We start from the raw sequence: 23,723 nt of genomic DNA, 5'->3' as shown, positions 1-23,723 counted from the left end.
GCCACTTACTAGCTGTGTGACCTTGGATAATCTGTGCCTGTTTTCTCAACTATAAAATAAAAACAGTAGTACCTACTACTGAGTGATTTTGAGGACTGAAGAAGTTAAGAAATATAAAATGGTTAGCACACAGCCTGGAATATAGTAAGCACTCAATAACCAGTAGCTGCTGCTACGACTTTTCCTCTGTGGCCTAAGGGTCTCTGTTGATAGGTAAGCGAGAAGCTTGGGTCTTTCCAAGAAGGGAAACTTCCAGAAGAAGAAGGAAAAGGGGGAAAAAAATCCTTTCCTCCTCTTGAAGCTCCTAGGTAAGGGGAGATGCAGGCTTCTGCCATCAGTCAGATGTCCAGTCTGGCTCTCACTAAGGGCCCAGGGAAAAGCAGGGGAAGAACAATTAGACAGGAGCATTTCGCCACTAAAAAAGATTTTTATTACAAAACAAATACTAATAAAATCAGGCCTGGGCTTCAACCCCACCTCCTAGAGGCCCCTAGGATGGAGGAGATTGGGGGGAATAGGGGATGGTGGGCACTGAAAGAACAGAGCAGGCTGACCTCCCCTCATCAGTCTCAGCTGCTGCCTCTCTCTTCCAAAGCCCTTTGAGAGAGGCACCATCCTTCCAGCCAGGAAGTACCATTGTTGGCACCAGACCCTAGCAATGCCGCATTGCAGGATTCAGGATGTCTCGGCTGACTCTCAGCAAAGGCCAGCTAGGGTCACTCAGCCTGGGCGATGGCGTAGGAGAGCAGCCATAGAAGCAGCGGGCCCAGAACAAGGACAGCAAGCCAGACGGCAAAGCTGGCCAGGATGAACCTCCGGGCCCGGGCCCCCCAGTGCACTGCCTCCTCCAACCGGCCTGCCTTATGCCGCTCTTCCGCCTGTGGGGGCAGGTTTTTGGTTAGGTTCTCCCCCTGCTTCTGCCCCCAAATGCCCTCTGCCCCACTCCAATCCTACATCCTCGTCTTGGCTCAAAATCTCACACCCAAACCCTCCACCTCCCTTTCCAGTTTCTAACTCTCATGTCTCAACTGCAAAGTAAGGTACCCACTCTGCTCTGCCTCCTTTTCAGGATGGCTGTTGTTTGCTCAGAAGATCACATATGGGAAAATACTTTTCATTTTATTCCCCATCCTTTTCTACTCATTTCAGATTCATTCAGAATTTGGAATTCTTGGCAAGAAACAGTGAGCAGTCTTGGAGTATTTCACTCATGTCCAACCAAACAACACTCCATTCTCATTAGCCCAATGGGCCTCATCTTTTTCATTAAGGATTCTTTTTATGATTTTGCCCTAATGAAATCCAGAAATTATGATGATAAGAAAACCGTTTCTGATAAAAATACAACTAGGGTCGAGGAAATTCCAAAAGGTACACGTGCGGTTTCTGTTAGATGTTTTGAAATGGTGAAGCCCTCTCAAAAACTTCATAGCTTCTTCTGAACTCCTATAGATTGTTCTAGTTACTGCTCAGCTGCCCTGAGTCTTGCCCCTTCCCATTCATCCTCTTTATAGGCCTTGAGAGTGCACCTTACTGCAACACAAATCTCACCATGTCATTCTCCTTTGCAAAAATCCTTGAAAGGCTCCCCAGTACTTCCCAGATAAAGCTAAAACTCCTAAGCACAGCACTGGAGGCTCTTGGGAATCTGGATCCTCTGGCTTCATCTCTCACTATTCCTTACTGGTTCATTCATGCTGAACTAATAGTCCAGGTTGCCTTTGTATAGGCTGCCTGTGCTCCCTTCGCCTGGAATGTGCTTTTACCCTTATTCACTCATCCTTTAAGATTACTTTCTTTTTACTCCCTTAGGATGCCCTTCCTGTCACCTACTCTATTATACACGTACATGTACTTACATACATATATATACACATACATAGCTCCTGGAATACCCTGTACTCCCTCTATCATAGTACTGATGAGCTGTATTCCATTAATAACTACCTATTTTCACAGCCATCTCTTTTGCTAGACTGTGGGCCCTTTGACGGCAGGAACCACGTCTTATTCCTATTTCTGGCACCAGGCCCACAGCCAGGCTCTGGCAGGTACTTTTTATTAACTGTTTGATCAATGTAGATAGATCAGGTATACAGAACCATTGCCTTACTACACCCACACCCCTGCTCCCATAGGAACTGCTTTCCTCACCTTGATGGCAAACACAAGGGCCACGACTCCCAGGCAAGAGCAGCCACATATAATGCTAGTAGCTGCCAAGTAGCGGAGGCGGAGCGAGCAGCAGTGAATGGGGGATGGAGAACGAGCAGCTTCCGTGTTGCTCACCAAGCTCTCCACTGCCTTCTCCTCGTCCTCCATCACCTGTGGGCGATACAGTCAAGATACTTGTAAGCCCAACAACTGAACCCCTAGTAGAGTCTTGCTCAGACTCTACCCGTCTCTCTGATCATGTCATGGCCTAGTCGAACTCTCAGGAATGCTGCCTTACCTGAGGAATTCCCCTAGTGACTCATAGACTGAGAGGAAATGTGTGTCTGGAATCCTTTTTCCTCAGCCTAAGGTTCCCAGTCTTTAAAGGCAAGCTGGTGTGAATGTAGCATTATCTGTATTACTTACTGTTTTGGCAAGTGGGGAAAAGCAAAATGACAGGTGCATGCTGAGAGGCAGTAGAAAAACACAGAATCTCAAAAACTGCTAGGAGTCTGAGACTACCCAATTCAGTGATTTTAAACTGTATTTCAAAGGCCCCTGAAGTTCCTTAGAGGCTGCCCTCAAATATTAAGGAGGAATCAGAGAATGGCATCCTAGGTCCTGTACTCCACTTTAAGGAAATCAGCGATTTCATGTGAAGACACAGTCCTGGGGATGGGGGAAAGGAGGGGAAAAGTACCCATCTAAGCTCTCTTTGTAGCTGAGGAAACTCAACTTCAGAAACACCTCACCCTCCCCAAATCAAAGCCTCCCTGGCTAGGCTGACTCCCTTCCACCTCCTCTCTCCATTTAACCTAGGTCATACAACACAATCAGATTAACACTGAGTCCAAATGACCTCATAAGCCACACAGAAACCTGCATAATGATGCCCTACTTAATCATTTCTCATCTCCCTATTTCCCAAGCCCTCAGAGCCCTGGCATCAAACTGCCTTTCTACCTTCATTCCCAACCATTCCCCTTCACCCTAGACAAAATGAAAACATTTGCAGTTCTCAGAACACAAGTAACAAAGGATAGGAAAGGTTAAAGAGAAGAGGCAAGACAAGAGCCAAGAATATGTACCACAAAGCTGCAGGAAAATGGATATGAGGAAAGAAATGAGATGAGGTAAACACAGTGCAGTCATCAGGGGAGAACACAAGGAGAGGGTCCAGGGAATTGAGATCAGAGAAAATGTAAAAACAAACGGGGACTCTTACCTGGCTATAGGCCTTGAGGAACTGTTGAGTTTCGGCTCCTGCCTCAGGTTTGATTTGGCTTGGGTGGAGATGGAGCTGACTCAGGGCTCCAAGCCAAGCCCAGGGGTGGGGTTGGGTGGCCAGCCACCATCCGAAGAGCCCCAGAAGCTTGGAAGGGGGTGTGGCTGATTCAAACCAGTCTGGCTAGATGGAGTAACTGGAGGTAGAATGCCTGCCTTCTGGAAAGGGAGTGAAAGCACCTGAGCAAGAGGGATTAAAGCAGGGAAAAGTCTGAGGCATCAGATAGTTCCCAAGGAAAGTCCAGCAACCAAGGGAATAGAAGGGAGAAGAGGAAAAGTATGAGTCTGAATGACTTAAAATTGAAACTTTAGGGAAAGGTACCCTACCAGATAAGATTTGCCATTCTTCCCTCTTCTTGCGTGGAGATTTCTGCCTCAAAGATACATAATTCTGAGTTAGAGATCAGGTACTAGGGTCTTAGCAAGAGCAAGAGAGAAGAGAAAAATGATACCCAAGTTCCCACCCAACCCTCCACCAGACCAGAAAATCAGAAGCCTCCTTACGCGGATGCTCATACAGAAACTAAGTTTATTATTTTTTTCTTCTTAAAAAAAAAAAAAAAAAAAAAAAAAAAAAAAAAAAAAAAAGAAAAAAAAAGAAAAAAACTCATTGTAGAGAGAAGCCCCTCCCCCTTCCCCTAAGGGTGGGGGGCTGTGAAAGATAGCTGGGGAAATCAAGTACAAGGGGGTGGGGACAAAGACTATCTTGCCACCCTTAACACTGCCCAGCCATGTGGGGTGGAAGGGAAGGGGATATGTGAAGAGCCCCGTTTCCATGACAACCAGTTGCCTACCCCCTACTTTGGTGGAAAGAAGGGAGAAGGCCCCTATGTCTCCCTGGAGGATTCCCCCCCTCAAAAGACTTCAAGTAGTGGTTAACAGAGTCAGGCCTGGTCATGGAGGGAGAGGGGCCATGGCAGAAAGCCTAAGTGAAGGGGGGCAGCCCACTCACGTCTTGGCTTTACGGCCTCTGTGACTAATGGTAGGGCCAGCCAAGTGGGAAGGGGCGCTGCTGCGCAAGATACGCTGGTCCCCTTGGTTGGTGGCCCCACCAAGCCGGCGGGGGCCAGGCCGGCGCCGTGGGGTCCCATCCCCTTCCTCCTCCTCACCTGAGGCTTCAGCCTCAGACTCCTCTACTGAACCCTCAGGCCCCAGGGGACTTGGGGGCTGCAGGCGGCTCCGCTTTGCCAGCCCAGGACCACAGCCAACTGGGGCCCCTGCCCGTTTGCGAGGCACCTTCTCAGTCTCTAGTGGGGGAACTAGAGACCCTGGACGCAGCCGGGTCGAGCGCAGTTTTGGAGCCAATGAGACCACGGGAGGTGTCAATTCTAACCCGCCTGGCCCACTATCCGCTAAATCCAGATCATCCTGAATTACAGCCACTACCATGGACCCTTCACCCTTTCGTCCCCTCATTCCTTCTGCTTCAAGACGTAAGCGGGCCAGGCGGGTGAGGGGGCGGTTTCCATCCTCATCAGATGAACTACCCTCACTCTCCCCCTGGCCCTGGGGTTGCCGCTGCTTCCCCAATCCACAGCTCTCAAGGACAGGAGAGCTGTCGCGGTCCAAGACAGGGAGCTGGCTGGGCCGAGGTGATGGTGGATTCTTGGGAGGTCGGCCCCGCTTCCGCTTGGGTGGGGATGTTGAAATGGTGAGAGTGGTGACAGTGTTGGCGACAGTAGCAGTGGGACAGGCTAGGAGTGGTGGTGGGAGTGGTGGCACGGGTGGCGGTATCGGGAGTGGCTGTGTCCGGCTCTCTAAGCTGCCATCCCCTGGAGAGGAAATGGTCCCAGGAATGGGCAAATCTCGGGCCTTAGGGGGCCGCCCACGCCTTCTTTTCTCCACAGGTGATAGGATGACAGGCTCGGGTCTATGAACTGGCTGGGGTCCAAGAGGCTGGGGCCCAGGAATAAGCTGGGGTGCCAGGACAGGCTCCGCAACAATAAGGGTCTCAGCCCCAGGGACTGAGTCAGCCCCACTGGTTTTTCCCTTAGAGGTGGATGACGGTGGCTCATCCAACCCTCGCCCAGCATCTGCTGGAGACCTGTTCTTCTTGGGGGGCCTCCCCCTGCGACGTTTCACAGCAGGAGGGGTGATGGCAAGTAGTGCCCCTTCTCCATTTTCTGGGCTGCCCCCACCAGTCAGCCCCAGCTCAATGTGACGGCGAGCTATGAAGGGCTGCTGGGTTGGGGTGGGCAGTGTGGATAGGGGAGCAGCTTCACAGGGACCACTGGTGGGAGGTGAGGATTCTGGCCCCGACATGCTGCGGGTAGATGGGCTTCCCGGGCTGGCACCAGTCTCAGAGACCCCAGGCACTAGGGTGCTGGCAGTTCCCCGCTGCTGTCGCCGTCGCCTCACCAGTTCCTTTTCCTCTACCACAGTCACTAGCCGTCCTGGCAGCTTGCGAAGCACTTTGGGACCTGGAGGCTGCCCTGGCCGACCAGCCCCCTGACCCCTAATTTCTACATCGGCACTGGTGCGACGCCGAGGGGGCCGGGCAGGCGAAGGACCCTCAGGTGTGGAGGTGGCCGAGGATGAGGTTGATGGGGCTGTGACCTCAGCTGAAACAAGTTCCTGTGGTTTCTCTGGGGTAGATGTTGGGGTCTGGGTCTCCACCAGCTCTTCTGAGTTCTTGTCAGCCTCCAGTGGCTCCTGAAGTAGCTCATCAGATGCTGCTGAGGGTGGGAGCTCCAGCCTATTGCTCTCACTCAGACACGTGGCCACTTCCTCACCATCAGGCAGCACTGAGAGGATGGTCGCCTCGGCAGGCTCGGGCACCTCCTGCTCTTGACCGTTGGGGACGCTGCCAGCTGCCAGGTTTGGGCTAGGTGCAGAAGAGGTGAGAGAAAGGTTCTTCTCTGACATAGGCAGGATCTCAACAGCAACTGGCAACAGATCCTTAGGGGGCACAAGAGTAATTGGGGAAGTCTCGGAACTGGCCATATCAGCCAGCTCCAGGGACTCAGTAGATGCCATTGCTTGTGCACACAGCTCTGCCTCAGGCCCCATGCCCAAGGGGAGGTTGGTGACTGGTGGGGAAATGGGCACAGAAGGTAGACCAAGCAAGAGAGGGGAGGAAGGAGTTAAGAGAGAAGTTTGGGCTGGAGGTGGGGTATGAGCTGGTGGAGGGGTACAGGCAGGAGGAGGGGTACAGGCAGAAGAACAAGAGGGAGGAATCTGTGCAGAAGGAAGAGGGGGAGAAGGCAAGATATGGACAGGAAGCATGGTTATTGGATTTGGGGCTGAAATGGGGATTGGGGCAGAGATTGGGGCAGGGACTGGGGCAGGAATTGCAGCAGGAGCTGAAGCTGGAGTGGGTCGAGGCCTAGGCGCTGGCCGGGGAACTCGGTCCCTGGCAGGGCTGCAGCGGGGGGGTGTGGAGGTGCTGCGGGTATGATGCGTGGATGTGACAGGAGTGTGGTTTGCCCCTTGAGTTTCAGCCCGGGCTCCACGAAGACGCTCACTGACGCGAGTCCCTGGCCTTTCGGGGGCCTTGGCCTTCTTACTGCGCCGGTGGCTGCCTCCACCAGTCCCACAGGAAACCTCATCCCCAGCCCCTGGCCCCTCCTCCTCCTCCTGGGGTAGGCGGAACACCTCCTCCTTCGCTTGGTCCAGGTCCTTGCGGGCAGCTTCCACTTGCTCCTACCAAAAACAGAGCCCAAGGAGTGGTCAGAGGGAGGCAAGGAGCATGGGGGGTTGGTGGAAAGCAGCCACTTTCCACTTCTGTCCCCACCCCCATACTCACTTCTGCCTGCTTGAGCTCCTCTCGGCTCACCTCCTCCAGTGAGGCTTCCAGGAATTTCATGGCATAGCGCTCAATGGGGGTCAGCTGTGGGGAAGAGGAGCGATGATGAACATAGGGACCTGGTGCCCAGGGCCCATCACCCTTGATTATTTTCACCAGAGAAGACAGAAAGAAGGTCGCAGAGTCCAGAGGAAGGAGTTGTGGAGGGTGAGGTTGAGAACTAGTGGATCCCACTGACCTGTTCTACAAGGGCAGCAATTTCCTGCTCAGCCCGGGACATCTCCTCATCTTCAGCCCCAGGCCGACCAGCCTCCTCTCCATCAGCAGCAGGAAACCCATCAGTCTCATTGAATTCTGCAAGCTCAGCCACCTGTTCAGCCTTGGCCTGGGTGGCCGCACGGATATCCTCTTCATCCTCTGCCCGACACAATGCCTATGAGGGTGTGGGGAAGAATAACCATGAGAATTAAAGAATTTTACAGCCTGTGATTTGATTCTGGCAAATGTTTAAGGCCACGTTTACACCAAACCAGATTTACATCAGAACTCAACTCTCTTCTGGGCCCCCCAAATTACCAAAGCAACACCGTGGTCCACATAGAATGGAAAAGATTCAACCAGGAGTGCCACCAGGGACAAAATAACTGTTTTAGAGACCTCTAGTTCCACTTACTTTCCATTCAAGTAAGCCTCAAATCTCTTTAAAAAAGCAATCCCGGAAGTTTTGAATACAAAATAATCCACAGTTCTTTTCTGCACTGAGATGCCTCATGACAACAGATTAACATATGATCATTCCCGAGATGAATATCCAGGGAGATCACACCAAAGTCACTGAGGGAAGTAGCCTAGAGCATGAGAGGAAGGCACTTGGTAGGGGAAAATTTCTCCATGATAATGCACACCTATAGTTCCTAAACATCTGTCTACTTCTGAAAAAATACAAATGCCCAGAGCTCACCACTCAAAATCATGATTTAAGTAGACTGTGAGATGGGACCCAGGAATCAATCTTTTTCAAAGCCTTCCAAGTGATTCTAGTATGCATTAATGTTTGGGAAATGAGAGTTTTACACCAAATACAAAGCACTTCTTACATCCACTATGCTATTTAACCTTCAGTTATTTCCTTCTAATTTAGCATTTCAGAAAAGTAGGAAGTGAGGCTCAGAAGATTAAATGGATGTGGCTTAACGAACACTATTAAGAAGCACTGTTGGAGTTCAAACCTAGAACCGTGGACTCCATATCCTGTGTTCTATCTATGAAATCATGTGAGCCAATAAGCAATCTACTCACAACTATCAAAGGCCAACTGTAATCTGGGAGGCAGCAGAAATAGTTCCTTCCCCTTGGACAAACTCAAAAGACTGAGAGACAACACACACTGCAACCATTAGCTCTACTCTAGGGACCGCCCACTCTTTTTCTTCGGCGGGATCTTTGTTCTCCGACCAGGGATGGAACCCGTGCCCCCTGCAGTGGAAGCACAGAGTCTTAACCACTGGACGGCCGGTGAAGTCCCTGCCCACTCTTTTTTCACCTGCTCCAGGATATGGGTCTGCTTGCTGGCCACAGTCTCTTCCTCATCTTCAGGGGCAGAGGGTATAGATGAGCCAGATGGTTCCTCCAGAGGCATATCAAACAGCTCTCGGATGGTCTGCTTTGGAAAGAACATATGAAAAGTGTCAGAGCCAACGGAATGTTGGTCCCAGGTCTATAGCTATGAAGCTGATAGCTCTTAGTAGTATCAGAAGCACCACTAGTTGAAGAGGCAGATCTGTGGAGGCCAAAGCATCCTTTTTAATAAGCAGTAGTAACTTCTACAGGCATAGCAGTTCTCTCTTGCACAGACTGGAAGATCTTAGTACCTGTTTAAAATAGGCTGTGGTGAAGTTGCCTCCCTCAATTGCCATGTCTCCCAACATTCTCTTCTGGTTTGCCTTTTTTAGGATGTTCTCTTCCACTGTCCGTTCACTGATAAGCCTAGGGGGTGATAAAGGACATGTATAAACAGCCAAATACATCAATAAAACCCTATTAGCAAAGGGAAAGGTAAGAGGAGACTAGGCAATACCTATATATGTGGACATCTCGGGTCTGGCCAATTCGGTGACAGCGATCCTGGGCCTGAGCATCCATGGTAGGATTCCAGTCGCTGTCATAAAAAACAACAGTGTCTGCCCCCGTCAGGTTCACGCCCACACCCCCACTCCGAGTTGAAAGGATGAAGCAGAATATGCGTTTGTCTGCATTGAATCGTTCCATCAAGGCCTAGAGGAAAAGGAAAAAAAGATAGTATTGGGAGACATATCCCCAAAAACAGACCAAGACTTAGTGGGGGCCCCTCCTGGGACTCTGAGCCCTGGAAAAAGGAGACAGAGCTGAGGCGTGCCTCTAAGGGCCGGAGATGCCTGGGTTACCTGTCTCTGTTCAACTCTAGTAGACCCATCCAGACGCAAGTAGAGGTGGCCATGGTAGGTGAGAAACTGCTCCAACACATCCAGCATTCGGGTCATCTGGGTGAATATGAGCACCCGGTGGCCCTCCGCCTTGAGCTGTCGCAACAGCACTGCCAACGTTTGCAACTTTCCTAAAGAGATATGAAGGGGTACAGGGAACTAGCTATAAACTGGAGTGGGAAAAACACAGCACTGGAAGCCTGTGTAGTTGAAAGATCAAGTTTTATGCCAGGGTTGTTTTTTTTTTTTTTGCGGTAGGCGGGCCTCTCACTGTTGTGGCCTCTGCCGCCGCGGAGCACAGGCTCTGGAGGCGCAGGCTCAGCAGCCACAGCTCACGGGCCCAGCCGCTCTGGGGCACATGGGATCCTCCCTGACCGGGGCACGAACCCGTGTCCTCTGCATCGGCAGGCGGACTCTCAACCACTACGCCACCAGGGAAGCCCCTATGCCAGGGTTTTGATTAACCCAGGGGAATCAAAAGTATTTAACTTTATATATTTTCTTCCCTTAAGGGTTCTTCCTCTTCAGTCTGCTCCTGTCTTGGATCTGACTTCTTTCAGTCTAACTAGGGGTACGGTAATACAGACCCTCAGGGGGAAAAAAGAAATCCTCAATGGTGTATGAGCAAGAAAAGACCTTCAAGTACTACACTGAGTTATACCAGCTGCAGCACAAGCCATTCACAAGATAAACATCAACAAATCCATTGATGTCATAGCTCACTTGGATGGAAGGTCACTGAGATAAGAACCAGAGAGGCAGGATCTTATGAGGTTATCTAGTTTAATCTCCCATCAAACACGAAAATAGTGATTCAATCAGTTTGAACACTTTTAACAAAGACTTTCAATTCACCTATTCTGAATGGTTTCAAATGTTATAAAATTATTTTACTAAAATATTTATTGAACACATTAATAAAAATTCTGCTGACTTTCTTATGTTCTAAGACATTTAAGAAATCTGCAGGGGCTTCCCTGGTGGTGCAGTGGTTGAGGGTCCGCCTGCCGATCCAGGGGATACGGGTTCGTGCCCTGGTCCGGGAGGATCCCACATGCCGCAGAGCGGCTGGGCCCGTGAGCCATGGCCGCTGAGCCTGCACGTCCGGAGCCTGTGCTCCGCAACGGGAGAGGCCACAACAGTGAGAGGCCCGCGTACTGCCAAAAAAAAAAAAAAAAAAAAAAAAGAAAGAAATCTGCAAACATGTTACTATAGAAATACCTGTGCACAGTTGTGGCAGAAACTATTCACTACTGTCCAACAGCCATTCTCGGTTAACAGAACCCGATTAATCCTATGGATACCTGGCAGAGATCCCTTGATTCCCACAGAAGGCGCACCCCAAACCAACCCCAGAAGATGCATCCTTATTGTTCTAAATAAGCCACAGTTCCTTTTTCCCTTTGTCAGTGATTACTCTAAGGATGGGCATATGGCCCAATCTGAGCCAATGAATTTTGAATCAAAGTCAACTGGGAGGGCTTTCTTTCCCAGAAAAAAAATGAAAGACTTGCGAGAAGTGTTTTGTTTCAACCCCGCTTCCTGCTTGATTGGTGTGCTCCCTGGAGTTATAGCAGCCATCTTAAGACCATAAAGAAATAACCCGGAGAATAAAAAGATAAAAGCTAAGGATAGTAGGTAAAGTCCTGGGTCCATGAAGACACCACTAAGCTGCTGAACCAGCCATATACCACCATTCTCGGCATTTCTCATTTAGTAAACAATATATGATCTTGTGGTTTAAGCCACCGTTGGTTGGTTTTCTGTTACCTGCAGCCAAATTCCTTCTAACCAATAAGATACTATTCAAAAGACAAGCATCCTGTTCAAATCTTCCCCCAAAACAAAATCTACTATTTACTTTTTTTTTTTTTTTGGCCACATAGCTTACGAGATCTTAATTCCCCAACCAGGGATGGAACCTGTGCCCTCAGCAGTGAAAGTGTGGAGTCCTACCACTGGACCACCAGGGAATTCCCCAAAATCTACTATTTATTGTGCAGTCTTATACCACCACTCACCTTTCCCCATAAATCTGAAAACTCCACGCTGTGCTATGTCATTTGCCATTGTATTCCAAATGATGTAACATGTTCACAAAATAATCACTGAATAAATGAGTTAGCAAACATTTTCAACTTTCATCAAAGTCAAATTCATGAATGCCAAGAATCTATCATGAGGCCTACATTTCTTCATCTCACCCAGAAGCATAACCTAAAAGACTATCTAATGTGTTTTTTTTTTTTTAAGACTATCTAATGTTTAATGAAATCCAGAGACCTTATGTACAGCATCCCTTTGACATAACAATCTTCAGGCTAAGACAAGAAAACAGGTCAAGAGACCCTCACTGGCCAATGAACTCACCGCAATCATACTGGATAAGCCGCAGGTCAGGAAACTGGGTACGCATGTTACACACAATACGGTGCAAAGGACGAGCCCGGGGCCAGAGCTCACGAGCCAATTGCTCCTGGAAGGCTGCCCGACGTGGGGCCAGCCAAGGAGGTGGGTGGCAGGCGTGCAAGGAAGGGGGAGGTGCCTCCACAGGAGGCATGACAAAGATGAACCTGTAAAAAGAAGGCAAGCAGTATAAAATGTGGAACTCTGAATGGCCCCAGAAGTTAGCACCTTTACCAGCCCTAACCACTATATCCACTCAGAGGCCCCAAGACCCACTTCCCATTAGCACTTAGCCCTGCCAACCTCTCAATGATTTCTGACAGCTGGTCTAGGCGTTGCTGGGGAAACAGTACAGCCTGGTGGGCAGCCTCGGTATAAGTCCAAAAGGTGGGGTGGCTGGGGCCAGGAGAACGAGGGCTGATGGGGCTGGCAACAGGTTGGGGCAGGGTACAGAAATCCAAGACTTCAGTCCCATACACGGGTGCCAGGGCCCCATGAGCCTCACTAAGTTGGAAAATCCGTTCCAGGCGTTCAGACCGCTGCTGCTTCCGCTTTTCCTCCAGAGAGTCCTGAGGGTAAGAGGAGAAAAACAGAAAAAGTGATCAGCGTCCTTATAGAAAACCTGGCAGTTCCTCCCAGAATTAAACATAATCTGTGGAAACCATAAGATTCAACGAAACACTATTTTAGTTCTTCCAAATTGTCAATAATGGGAGTTCTTTTCCCAATGTTAAATGAAATAACTTCTCCGCAAAAGAAAACTGATCTTCCCTGTATGCTACCAAAGCAGATGCCTGAATATTCAAAATTAAGATCCATATGTTTGACAAACTTATAGAATGGATGATTTGCGTGAGTTTTCCCATATAACACTTAAATCCAGAATATCCAAGTTAATTTATCTTCTTGCAGTAGATCCAAAACAATTATTAAAATCCCTCCTCAAATCACTGACCAGGACACAGAGAGGCTAATCAAATCCATGGCAGGTTTTTGTCAAAGGTCAGACTGGAATGGGGTGGGATGGGAACAGCTAAGCAGACATCTAGGTAACCCCGAGAGAGAAAAGGGGAGTGCCCTGGCTGACAGGATAACTGTATGACTTTGACCCAATCCTTTCCCATCTTTGTGCTTCCAGTTTCACAGGCTATAAAACCACCTAACTCTTTTGTAGCACTTATCACACTTGTAGTTTTACATGTATAGGATTCTTTGATTAACATCTACCCACTAAACTGTAAGCCCCTCACTGTAATCATCCAGTATCCAACTCAGTATCTGGCACAAAGTAGGCTCTCAATAAATATGTTATTAGAATGAACAAATAATGAAGGAGACTGGACCCTACAAGATGGTCCTGAAAAAGCAATGTCCCAAATCTCCCTTCCTGACTGCGACCTTAAGCTTGACCTCTTGGCTCCTGGTGGTCTAAGTGAGGAAGGAAAGCATCCTAGCAGAGGGAAAAATCATTAAGGCCAGCTCTCATTAAGTAGCAGCAAAGGAGACAATATTTGCAAATCATCTACCTGAAAAAGGACTTGTATCCAGAATATATAAAGAACTCTTACAACTCAATAACAAAAAGGAAAAGAATAAAATAACCCAATTAAAAAAGGGAAAGGATCTGAATAGACATTTCTTCAAAGAAGATATACAAATGGCTAACAACCACTGAAAAGATGCTCAACATCATTAGCCATCAGGAAAATGCAAATCAAAACCTTTACAAAAGGGACTTCCCTGGTGGTGCAGTGGATAAGACTCTACTCTGTGCTCCCAATACAGGGGGCCCAGGTTCGATCCCTGGTCAGGGAACTAGATCCTACATGCATACCTCAACTAAGAGTTCGCATGCCACAACTAAGGAGCCGGCGAGCTGCAACTGCAGTGCCCTGGAGCCGCAACTAAGGAGCCCCCATGCTGCAACTAAGACCCGGCGCAACCAAATAAATATTTAAAAACCACAAGATACCACTTCAAACCCACTAGGATGGCTATAATCAAAAAAGACAAATAATAACAAGTTTTTGGCAAAGATATTGAGAACCTGGAACCCTCACAAGCGCTGGTGGGAATGTAAAATGGTACAGCCACTTTGGAAAACAGTTTTTCAGTTCCTCAAACAGTCAAACATAGTTACCATAACCCAGTTAATTCCACTCCTAAATTTACATCCAATATAACCGAAAATATGAAAAGATACAAAATCTTATACATGAATGTTCACAGCAGCATTATTCATAACAGCCAAAAAGAAGAAACAAACCAAATGTTCCCCAATCAACTGATGAATAGATATATAAAATGTGGTATATTCATACAATGGCATATTATTCAACAATTTTTTAAAAATGAAGTACTGATATATATACATATATATATGTCAGTTATAGCACAACATGGATGAACCTCAAAAATATTAAGTAAAAGAAACCAGTCACAAAAAACCGTATATTATATGACTCCATAAGTAAATCTACAGATACAAGTTACTTAGAGCTAGGAGGGACGGAAAGGTCAGGGATGATGGTTAAGGGTGTGGGGTTTCTTTTTAGGGTCATGAAAATGTTCTAAAGTTGATGATTGTCATGGTTGCATAACTCTGTGAATATACTAAAAGCCAATGAATTGTATGGTTTAAATAGGTGAACTGTATGGTATGTGATTTATATCTCAAACTGTTTAAAGAAAAAGTATCAAGAAGCTGCTACCTACTTGCAGAGCAATGAAAATTTAACACAGACCATGGGGTGCATGCACCCTTGGGCTAGGATCTAGGCTCTCTTCTCTCTACTTCCAAAGAGCCAGACCAACCTGGCAGCATTAGAGAAAGACCAAAGGTGGGGGCAAGTGGCAAAGATGGAGGGTGGGGGATGGGGGCCAAGAATACGAAGCAGCTCTATTATCAGAGTGATAAAAAGACAAGAGGGCCTGGAAGGACTCACTAGATCTTTCTCATTATTAGGTCCTGGGTTACTTACTCTGAGTTGCAACTTTTATTTCACCAAATATATATACAACTATATATATGACAGAAAAAAATGGCTACCAGAAAGCTCATGACGGGACAGAGTTCTTTTTATTGCCCACTTAATCACCATGGAGGTAAAAAACTACAGCAAATGACCGTCAAAGTCAAACACTCATGATCTTTAGGGAACTGTATTCCGTGGTGTCCTTTCTCCCCTAGATGTTCAAATACTTAATGGTGACAGTTTTAGCAACTGAGAAAAATCCTCCTGTCTCTGAGGACTGCCTCTTGTGGGGAAGAAGAGAAAGCAATGGAGTCAGCACATCTGTGTTCTCACAAGTTATATAAATTTTAAAACATCATTTAGTAGGCTAGGTTCATCTGTAAAATGGGGCAATTAGATGCCAACACTAACTCAAAAGAGTAAGCAAGAACCAAAGAGACCAAATGTAACAAGAAAGCCTTGAACACATCAGTGATTAATAGTTTTAAAAGCACATTATGTCCTCAATTACTCCTCTGTGAAAAGTAGGACATGGATTATTCTTCCCATTTTACAGATAAGAGTAAAGGCCCAGAGAAGGGCTTTGTCCAGTGACATTCAAGTATTAGGTCCACAAAACTAGGCTTTGTAATTTACCAAGATAAAGGTGACATTATTTTGTTCCATCCACTCTGTAGCAACACTCCAAAGAAATTCAATTTCCTGTTCCCTCTCCTTTGAGGCAGTAAAACTTACCAGATAGAAAGGGGAACGAGGTGGTGGTGGGGGCTGGCGTCGAGGTCGGGGACCACTGAACGAGGTAGCAGTGGAGGGAGGGCTGGGGGGACCAGAGCGTAATGTCAGTGTCTCAGGCTCATCCTTGGAAACAGGCAGCCGGGATACCATGGTGACAGGCAAGGGAGTGGCACCGGTTGCCGAAACCACGAGGGAAGATGCCTGGGAAGCTGGGGCCTGTGTTGAGGCTGGGGCCAGTGCCAGAGTCTGAGCTGCCGCTGGGCCCAAGGTGGGCGCCGGCACTGGGGCAGGGCTCAAGGTCAGTGTTTGCACTGAAGCTGGGGCCAGGAGTGAAGCAGATGACGACACTGTAGCCAAAGTCAGTGTGTGAGCTGGGGCCGGGCCCATCGGAGAAACTGGAGCCAGAGGGGTTGCTGGAGCCAAAGACAGCGTCTGAGATGGACACAGTGGTGGTCCTGGTGCCAAAGACAGTGTCTGGGCTGGAGCTGGTACTAGGGATGCTGCTGGAGTCAATGACAATGTCTGAGCTGGAAAAGAACCTTGGGGGTTCCCAGTTCCCAAAGAGAGTGTCTGAGATGGAGACGATCCGCCAAGAGTGGATGCTAAAGCTGGGGGTAAAGCCAGTGTCTGCGTAGAAGCCGGACTCGGGAGAGGTGATGGAACTGGGGCTGATACCATAGTTTGAGCTGATGACGGAGCCAGCACAGGAGCTGGGGCTGGCACTAGTGAGGAAGCTGAGGCTAAAGGAGTTCCTGGAGTAGATGATGAAGCCAGAAGTGGAACCGAAGTCTGTGATGGAGCCAAGACAGGAGTAGGACCTAGTGATGGAGCCAGGACTGGAAGAGGAGCCAGAGAAGGAGCTGGAGAAGGAGCCAGGATTGCTGTCTGTGGAGCCACCATGGGAGCCAGAGAGGTGGCTAGAGCCTGAGATGCGGTAGGTGCTGGAGCCAAAAGGGAAGCCTGAGCTGGAGCTGGATTTGATGCTGCCGGAAAAGGACTGGCCAGAGCAGAAGCTGGCACCAGGACAGGTGAACATGCTGGGGCCACGGCTGAGTTCAACCCTGGAACATGTGAAGAGGCTGGAGCCAACAACAGAGGGTGACCAGGTGCCTGAGATGGGGACAGGGATGGAGTTGTGGCCAAACCTAGAGTCAAGGCTGACGCTGACGGAGAAGCCCCAACTGGTGCCAAAGAGGGAGGTCCAGGAGCCGCTGAGACAACAGGTGCCAGTGTTGGAGTCACATTAGTCAACAGAGCTGGGCCCGAAGCCGAAACAGGCAAGGGGGCTGAGATGGGGATGGTGAGTGGAGCTGAGGCTGGGGATGGAAGCGTTGTGCAGACAGAGATGGGGAGTGAAGGTGACACTGGAACTGGGACTGTAGAAGACACAGGACTAGCAAGGGGAGAGGAGTTGGGAACTGGCATTGGAGAAGAGGCTGGCCCAGGGAGCGAGGATGGCACGGGGAGAGGAGAAGAGATGGTCAAGGGAGCAGCTCCGGGTGCTGAAGCTGTGGAGACAGAGGATAAGTTAGCCCCCAAATTCTTTTTTTTGCTCCATTACCCTGTCCCACCCCTTCCCTTATCCCCATGCTTCACCTGTTTCCCAGAAGACCTTCACTCCCACACTATGAGATCAAAGATTCAAGGAATCTAACAATTTAACATTTCCTTTCCCTCCAGAGTTCCAACTTACGTATCTTGGAATTAGGCAAGGGCTCAGCAGACCATTTTGGGGGCTAATGCAAATCAGTATACTGATAACGAAAGGATCTATTGTGACTTAGAAACCCCCCGGGCCACCCTATCTCCATTCCTGGCAAAAATTTTTGGCCTCAGCCACCTGAACTCACTCACCACTGACTTCAGGCGGAGGACTGTGGACCAGCTTGAGAAGTGGCCTCACCAGAGTGGACGTGGGTATGGGGGCCCGGGCAGTAGCCAGAGCAGGTGTGGGTAGCCGGCCAGGGGTTAATGTGGGGCGTGGAGTCAACACAGCTGGAAGCCCAGAGCTCGGAGGCCGGGGTGCTGGGGCCAATGGAGGAACAGGAGTCAGTCCATCCCGAGGGGCCTGTCTCACTACAATCTTCACCACGCCTGTATTATTCACCATGGTTGGTGGCACTGCAAGAGGAAGCTAGATTGAGGGGAAGGTAGAAAAGAAACAAGAGACCCAAAGGATGGAAGAAGTCCAAGGGCAGGAGAGGGTAGCAGACAGATATCAGAGATACTGGCAAAGGAAAACAACACTGAGGAAAGGCTAGACAGACAGTAGCCCAGGGCATGCCTGGAAGGACCAAGGCCAGCAGGGCTAAGTTAAGTAGGAAGGCCAGAAGCCTCACCCTGGTTAGCAGCAAGCGGAAGGCTGAGGCCAGTGGGGGCAGGGGTGGTGCTGGGGGTCGAAGAAGGCAGCACAGAGACAGGGGTAGGGCCAGGGGTCGGGGCCACGGCCTGGATGAGGGCCACATGGGCAGGCTGGCTGATGAGGTGGTGCTGCCCCCCTGCTGACACCAGGTGCACCACATTCCCTGGGTTAAGGGAAGAGAGAGAGAAAGAAAGAAGCAGCTATCAGCCGGAGGAGGGCAGAGGCAAGAGAAGAGAGAAAGAACGAAGAGGGAGTAACTTCTCCAGAATAAACTCATACCTATCTTGATCAAAAGACCCCCTCCAACCATTCCCCTTGGCCCCACCCACCAAAAGGTAGGGAAAGAAACATAAAGGCTGACATCTGAAAAGAGCCACAAAAACAAAGGGACAAAGAAGAGGAGGAAAAAGGCAGGACAGGGGGTGGGTTTTACCTACTTTGCAGCGGGCGGGGCTGCCCCACAGCAAGCTGGCGCACCTGCGCACCAGTCAAAGTCAGCTTGTTGCCCTGGATTTGGAAGGTGAGAGGCTTGCTTCCCCCTGTACTAGCCACTGGCCGTTGTGCCAGTGAGGCTAACTGCCCGATGCTGACCACTTCACCTGCTATGAATAAAGAAGAGGCTTAATGTGCATGGGGCTCACTCGGCTCAACCTCACTTCACACACCTTCATGAGGTACAAGTCTCCAGTTTCTCCAACCCTCCCCGCCCCCCAACTTGCCATGTTCCAGTAAGCTTAGCTTCCACCTACAGCCTTTGAGCTTCTGACATGCTACTCCTTCCAATCCCACCTGTTTGCTTGGCAATCTCCTTTACAACCTCTAACAGCTTTCCACCATACTGAGCTAATCACCACCTGCATCCTCTACACTGCCCTTTTACCCCAAATAATTTTCTACTGCTAGGCTTACCACTATTTATTCATCTATGGGTCATCTCCCCAACTAGAGACTGTGAACTACTTGAGGGCTCTTACTTGATTATGAATTACCAATGCCTGGCAAAATACCTAACATACGTTAGCTACCTAGAATTTGATACACTCATGGTCCCGAGCTTTTCTTCTCCAGCTCCATGGCATATAGGCTTTCCTCCCATCTCAAGTCCTTCACCCTCACAGAGCCCTGGGAACTTACAGGGCAGGCGAGCTTGCATATCGGGAGACAGGATGAGGCGCTGTGGAGCAGGAGTAGGAGCTGGCACTGCCGTGGTGGGAGCCGTGGCTGTGGTGGTAGAGGTGGTAGTGACAGCAGCAGAAGGGAAGGTATAGCCTGGTGGCACTGTAAGGGGCTTCAATAGGCTGGAGGAGCCTGGGGGCGGGGCAGGGCTCAGGCGAACAGGAGCAGGTGGGGCCGGCTTCAAGGATAGGGTTGGCGTGGGAGGTCGTGAGGTCCCACTCAAGACCCCCAGAGGGGATGGCATCACTGTAAACACAAAGCAAACACCTGTCAGATATACCTTGACTAAAGCCTCAGCCTAGTCCTAGAAACCTCCATACATAATCCCTTGTAGCCCATCAAACACCACACCCCTGTCTCCAACCCAACTCCTCAAACACTAATTTCATTACTTCTCCCCCAATCCGAACAATCTGCCTGAAGTACCCCCCAGCATCCTGGCTCCCTTGCAACTCACCCTGGGGGAGAGGCCCACCGTTTGGCTGCAGTGGGGGCAAAAGAACAGGGCCAGGAGGCCGGGATGCCGGAATGAGTGGGGGCCCGGAAGGCGAGGCTGACACCATCAGTGGTGCTGGCAGGACTGGGGGGGTTGGGCCAGGGGTGGGCTGGGCTGAGAGCTCAGGTCCTGGAGGGGGTCGGACTGGGACAGGGCCCAGGGGAGTCCGTGGACTGTTCACCACCACCACTGTCCGGCCTTCTTGCTTGGGCATTGGCTGTAGCATCCTACAAGGAAAAAACAAGGGGATGGGTAGGAAAGAAGGGAGAGTGAAGAGTAGGAAAAGAAATTAATAAGGAAGATGAGGCAGAAAAACAGACAGATTATAAAAGCAAAGAAGGGAAAGATAACACCCAGTGGAGAAAGAGGGAAAGAAATCCGATAACCAAAAAGCACACAGCAAAAAAAAAAGCACGAAGCAGAGCAAGGAGGGGAAAAAAATCAGTGACAAACACAAGGGCCTCTCCCAAAACCATCTTCTGGTTATTCTATCCCCCGATCCCTCCAAGTATTTTTCATCCATCCACATGAACATTCCAGCCTAGCCTCCAGCTCTTTCCTTTCCACCCCAATTCCCCCCAGCCAGCTGCAGCCACTTTTTTCTAGGAACCCACTTCCTTATTCCTCGGCCCTGGTACCTGTTGACCTTCATCTTGACTGGCTTGGGCCGGGGTGGGGGGTCAGGAGCAGTAGCCACCTCTAGCAGAACCCGGCGGGAAAGGCGGTGCTGGGGTAGAAATGTGTCAGCCTCATATCTAGAGACACGACCCTCCAGGCCAATGAGATCAAATCGACCCATGTCTATCCGCTGACATAAGAAGGAACACAAGAGCATAGTGTCAAAGGAGCCAATTTGGCAATGATTTCTTGGATATCACACCAAGAGCACAGACAACAAAAGAAAAAAACTGATAAATTAGACTGCATCAAAAGACACTATTAATAAAGTGAAAAGGCAACCCATAGACTAGGACCAAAATTATTTGCAAATCATGTATCTGGTAAGAGGCTAACATCCAGAACACACAAAGTCTTACAACTCAACAAAAAAAACCAAACAATCCAATTTAAAAACTGGCAGGAATTTCCTGGAGGTCCAGTGGTTAGGACTCTGCACTTTCACTGCTGAGGGCCCAGGTTTGAGCCCTGCTCAGGGAACTAAGAACCCACAGGCCCCACGGCATGGCCAAAAAAAAAAATTAAAAATTGGCAAAGGTCTTGAACAGACATTTCTCCAGAGGAAATACACAATAAGCACATGAAAAGATGTTCAACATCACCAATCATTAGGGAAATCAAAATAAAAATCACAATGAGATATCACCTCACCTACTGAGACAGCCGTTATCAAAAAAACAGAAAACAGGTGTTGGCAATGATGTGGAGAACTCAGAACCTTTGCAAAATGCTGGAAAGGAATGTAAAATAGTGCAGCTGCTATAGAAAACAGTATAGCGGTTCCTCAAAAAATTAAAAATAGAATAATCATATGATCCAGCAATTCCATTTCTGGGTATATATACCCAGAAGAATTGAAAGTAGGGACTTAAACACGTATTTGTACACCTATGCTCACAGCAGCATTATTCACAGTAGCCAAACGGTGGAAACAACTGCAGTGTCCGCTGATGAACAGATAAACAAAACGTGGTATTTGTCTCTATGTATGTAAATGTACACATGTGCGTACTCACAGACACATACATGTATACACATACACAAATACGTGTACAATAGAATATTACCCAAACCAAGGAAATCCTGACACATGCTTGAAGATATTCTACTAAGTAAATATGCCAGTCACAAAAGGACAAATACTGTATGATCACACATACATGAAGTACCTAGAATAATAAGTTTATAGAGACAGAAAGTAGAATGGTGGCTGCCGGGTGCTGGGAATAGAGGGAAAATGGGGAGTTATTATTTAATGGGTATGGAGTTTCAGTTTAGAAAGATGAAAAAATTTCTGAAGATGGATGATAGTGATGGCTGTACAACTATGTGAATGTACTTAGTGCCACTGTACCATATGCTTAGAAATGGTTAAAATATTTAAGCATTATTAATATGCCAGGTAATTCTAAAAATATTAACACAATTCTCACAAACATACTGCAGAATAGGCCTTAAAACCCCAGTTTTGAAGGGCAAGCAAATTTAGGGTTAAAGGTTAATAATTAGCTTGCCCAAAGTGACACAGTTAGAAAACGATGAAACTGGAATAGTGCTGAGGTGACAGGGGAAGTAAGGATGCAAAAGGTCAGACTCTAGCTTAAAGAAAAGAGGTGCAGGGTTGGGTAGGGCCAATAACCTTGGAGGCAACTGCTTACCTGCAGAGGGTGGACATCAGTGGCCCTTAGCACCAGAGAGGCGGTGCTGAAACAGATGCCTGGAGTGATGAAGGGGGAGGTAACGGGTCGAGGGTCAAACAGGTTTGGATGATTGCAGACTTTTCGCAGCTGCATCAAAATGTTGATGACGCTCATGAAATGGCCCGTGGCTAGTGTCTCCTTAGTTCTGGAAGAAAGGAGAAATAAATGGGACATCTTGATAGTCACCTCCGCTCCACTGTAGGGTCCCAGGACCACCCTCAGTCCTCCCTTACGTGGTCTGTGCCATGAAGTCATCATAGAGACAGCGCTGGCGCTTGGAGAGCCGGCAGCGGATAACATGCTCATATTTTTTGGGCATCTGCTTCTCAACATCCACCTTAACTCGGCGCAGCAAAAAAGGCCGCAAAACCTAAAAGCAAATAAGCAGGAGGCTGACAGAAGAACAGCGGGCACTATGCCCCAGCCTAGACCCTCTACCTGGGTCTTGGCCTGATGACCAGCAGAGCGCTGGCTTAGCCCATCAGTAAACACTCATAGAGCCATGCAGCATGCCAGGAACCAATCACACCAAGGTGAATCAGATGCAAGCCCTCCTCTCAAGGAATTTACTATAATGAAAGAGACGAACATAAAGATAATACCACAACACAAGAAGTGACAAAGAAAGCACTGAGGACAGAGCAACTAACTAAGCAGAAGGGATGAGTCAAACTACAGTTCCAAGGAGTAACTGTAAATTTACAAGATTGTGAAAGTAAATCCAGCCAAGAAGCTGAGAACAAATCTGTGGCACTGACAGCAGCATAGAAAACCAAAGGCAAATCTGAGATCTCAGGAGATAAAATCTGATATGACACAGTCATCAAGTTGACATGGAAGAAGTGAAAAAAGAGAAAAATAAAGAAAGGTATAGTTTCACTAAATCTAGTGTGGTAATCATTTCATGATGTATATAAGTCAAATCATTATGTTGTACACCTTAAACTTATACAGCGCTATATGTCAATTATATCTCAATAAAATGGGAACAAATAATATTAAAAATATTTTAAAATTTTAAAAAGGAGGAAGTATAGGGCTTCCCTGGTGGCGCAGTGGTTGAGTCTGCCTGCCGATGCAGGGGACACGGGTTCGTGCCCCAGTCTGGGAAGATCCCACATGCCGTGGAGCAGCTAGGCCCGTGAGCCATGGCGGCTGAGCCTGCATGTCCGGAGCCTGTGCTCCGCAATGGGAGAGGCCACAACACTGAGAGGCCCGCGTACCGCCAAAAAAAAAAAAAAAAGGTAAGGAAGACTTCTTGGTTTCTACTGATAGTTTGATTTACCAAAATGATGGTGTGATTAACCAAAATGGAGTAGAAATAATAGGCTATAAGGCTTGAGATGTTTGGCTTATAACAGAGTGAGTTCAAGAGGAACTTTCTGGCAGGGTAGGCGACAGCTGCCAAGGCAGGGCTGAGCCCCAGGGGCTAAGGAGAAAGGGAAGTGCCCCTTGCATTCCAAAGATGTCAGGCTAAAGGCACCAAGCTGAGAGGGAAATTTTTATTGTTTTCTGTATAAAAATGTCCATCACATGGGGATCAAAGGGGT

The 23,723-nt window shown here is 48.5% G+C and overlaps 2 protein-coding genes across 7 annotated transcripts in view; both read right to left on the bottom strand.

Annotated features, from left to right (window-relative positions):
- Window positions 1-412: 412 nt before the first annotated feature.
- TMEM265 (transmembrane protein 265) lies at window positions 413-3,966 on the bottom strand. Of its 2 annotated transcripts, XM_028499864.2 has the most exons (3): window positions 3,380-3,966; window positions 2,155-2,325; window positions 413-878 (listed from the first exon to the last, which is right to left on the bottom strand). In XM_028499864.2, exons 2-3 carry the CDS (start codon window positions 2,320-2,322, stop codon window positions 717-719), a joined length of 330 nt encoding a protein of 109 aa, XP_028355665.1. In that variant the 5' UTR covers window positions 2,323-2,325; window positions 3,380-3,966; the 3' UTR covers window positions 413-716. The 2 variants fall into 2 exon arrangements, with proteins under 2 accessions (XP_028355665.1, XP_054946620.1); XM_055090645.1 differs by lacking the exon at window positions 3,380-3,966 and having other exon boundaries at window positions 2,155-3,373.
- Window positions 3,967-4,035: 69 nt separating this feature from the next.
- The window catches only part of SRCAP (Snf2 related CREBBP activator protein), a 32,626-nt gene continuing 12,938 nt past the window's right edge, over window positions 4,036-23,723 (bottom strand). For 3 of the 5 annotated variants that reach the window (XM_007107402.4, XM_007107401.4, XM_028499859.2), the window contains 17 exons: window positions 22,407-22,543; window positions 22,132-22,318; window positions 20,434-20,603; window positions 19,757-20,022; window positions 19,258-19,545; window positions 18,561-18,725; window positions 17,616-17,882; window positions 15,762-17,269; window positions 12,355-12,620; window positions 12,016-12,218; window positions 9,607-9,776; window positions 9,261-9,457; window positions 9,055-9,169; window positions 8,727-8,846; window positions 7,422-7,616; window positions 7,184-7,267; window positions 4,036-7,080 (listed from right to left, as the gene is read on the bottom strand). In XM_007107402.4, coding sequence (XP_007107464.2) covers window positions 4,387-7,080; window positions 7,184-7,267; window positions 7,422-7,616; window positions 8,727-8,846; window positions 9,055-9,169; window positions 9,261-9,457; window positions 9,607-9,776; window positions 12,016-12,218; window positions 12,355-12,620; window positions 15,762-17,269; window positions 17,616-17,882; window positions 18,561-18,725; window positions 19,258-19,545; window positions 19,757-20,022; window positions 20,434-20,603; window positions 22,132-22,318; window positions 22,407-22,543 — 7,032 coding nt within the window. In that variant the 3' untranslated portion in view covers window positions 4,036-4,386. Of the gene's footprint in view, window positions 7,081-7,183; window positions 7,268-7,421; window positions 7,617-8,726; window positions 8,847-9,054; window positions 9,170-9,260; window positions 9,458-9,606; window positions 9,777-12,015; window positions 12,219-12,354; window positions 12,621-15,761; window positions 17,270-17,615; window positions 17,883-18,100; window positions 18,287-18,560; window positions 18,726-19,257; window positions 19,546-19,756; window positions 20,023-20,433; window positions 20,604-22,131; window positions 22,319-22,406; window positions 22,544-23,723 lie in introns of all 5 variants that reach the window. The other 2 variants (XM_028499860.2, XM_055089975.1) reach the window with 2 other exon arrangements.

The sequence above is a fragment of the Physeter macrocephalus genome, chromosome 14 (assembly GCF_002837175.3).
Source record: "Physeter macrocephalus isolate SW-GA chromosome 14, ASM283717v5, whole genome shotgun sequence".
Classification (NCBI taxonomy): Eukaryota; Metazoa; Chordata; class Mammalia; order Artiodactyla; family Physeteridae; genus Physeter; species Physeter macrocephalus.
The sequence above is the reverse complement of the archived record's forward strand: the minus strand, read 5'-3'. Positions and strand labels throughout refer to the sequence as shown.

Excerpts from the sequence above, each read along its gene's own strand:
- TMEM265 (XM_028499864.2), bottom strand. The coding sequence starts at position 2,322 with ATGGAGGACGAGGAGAAGGCAGTGGAGAGCTTGGTGAGCAACACGGAA. Across the intron at positions 879-2,154 it reads CCCTTGTGTTTGCCATCAAG|GCGGAAGAGCGGCATAAGGC; the intron begins GTGAGGAAAGCA and ends CTGCCCCCACAG.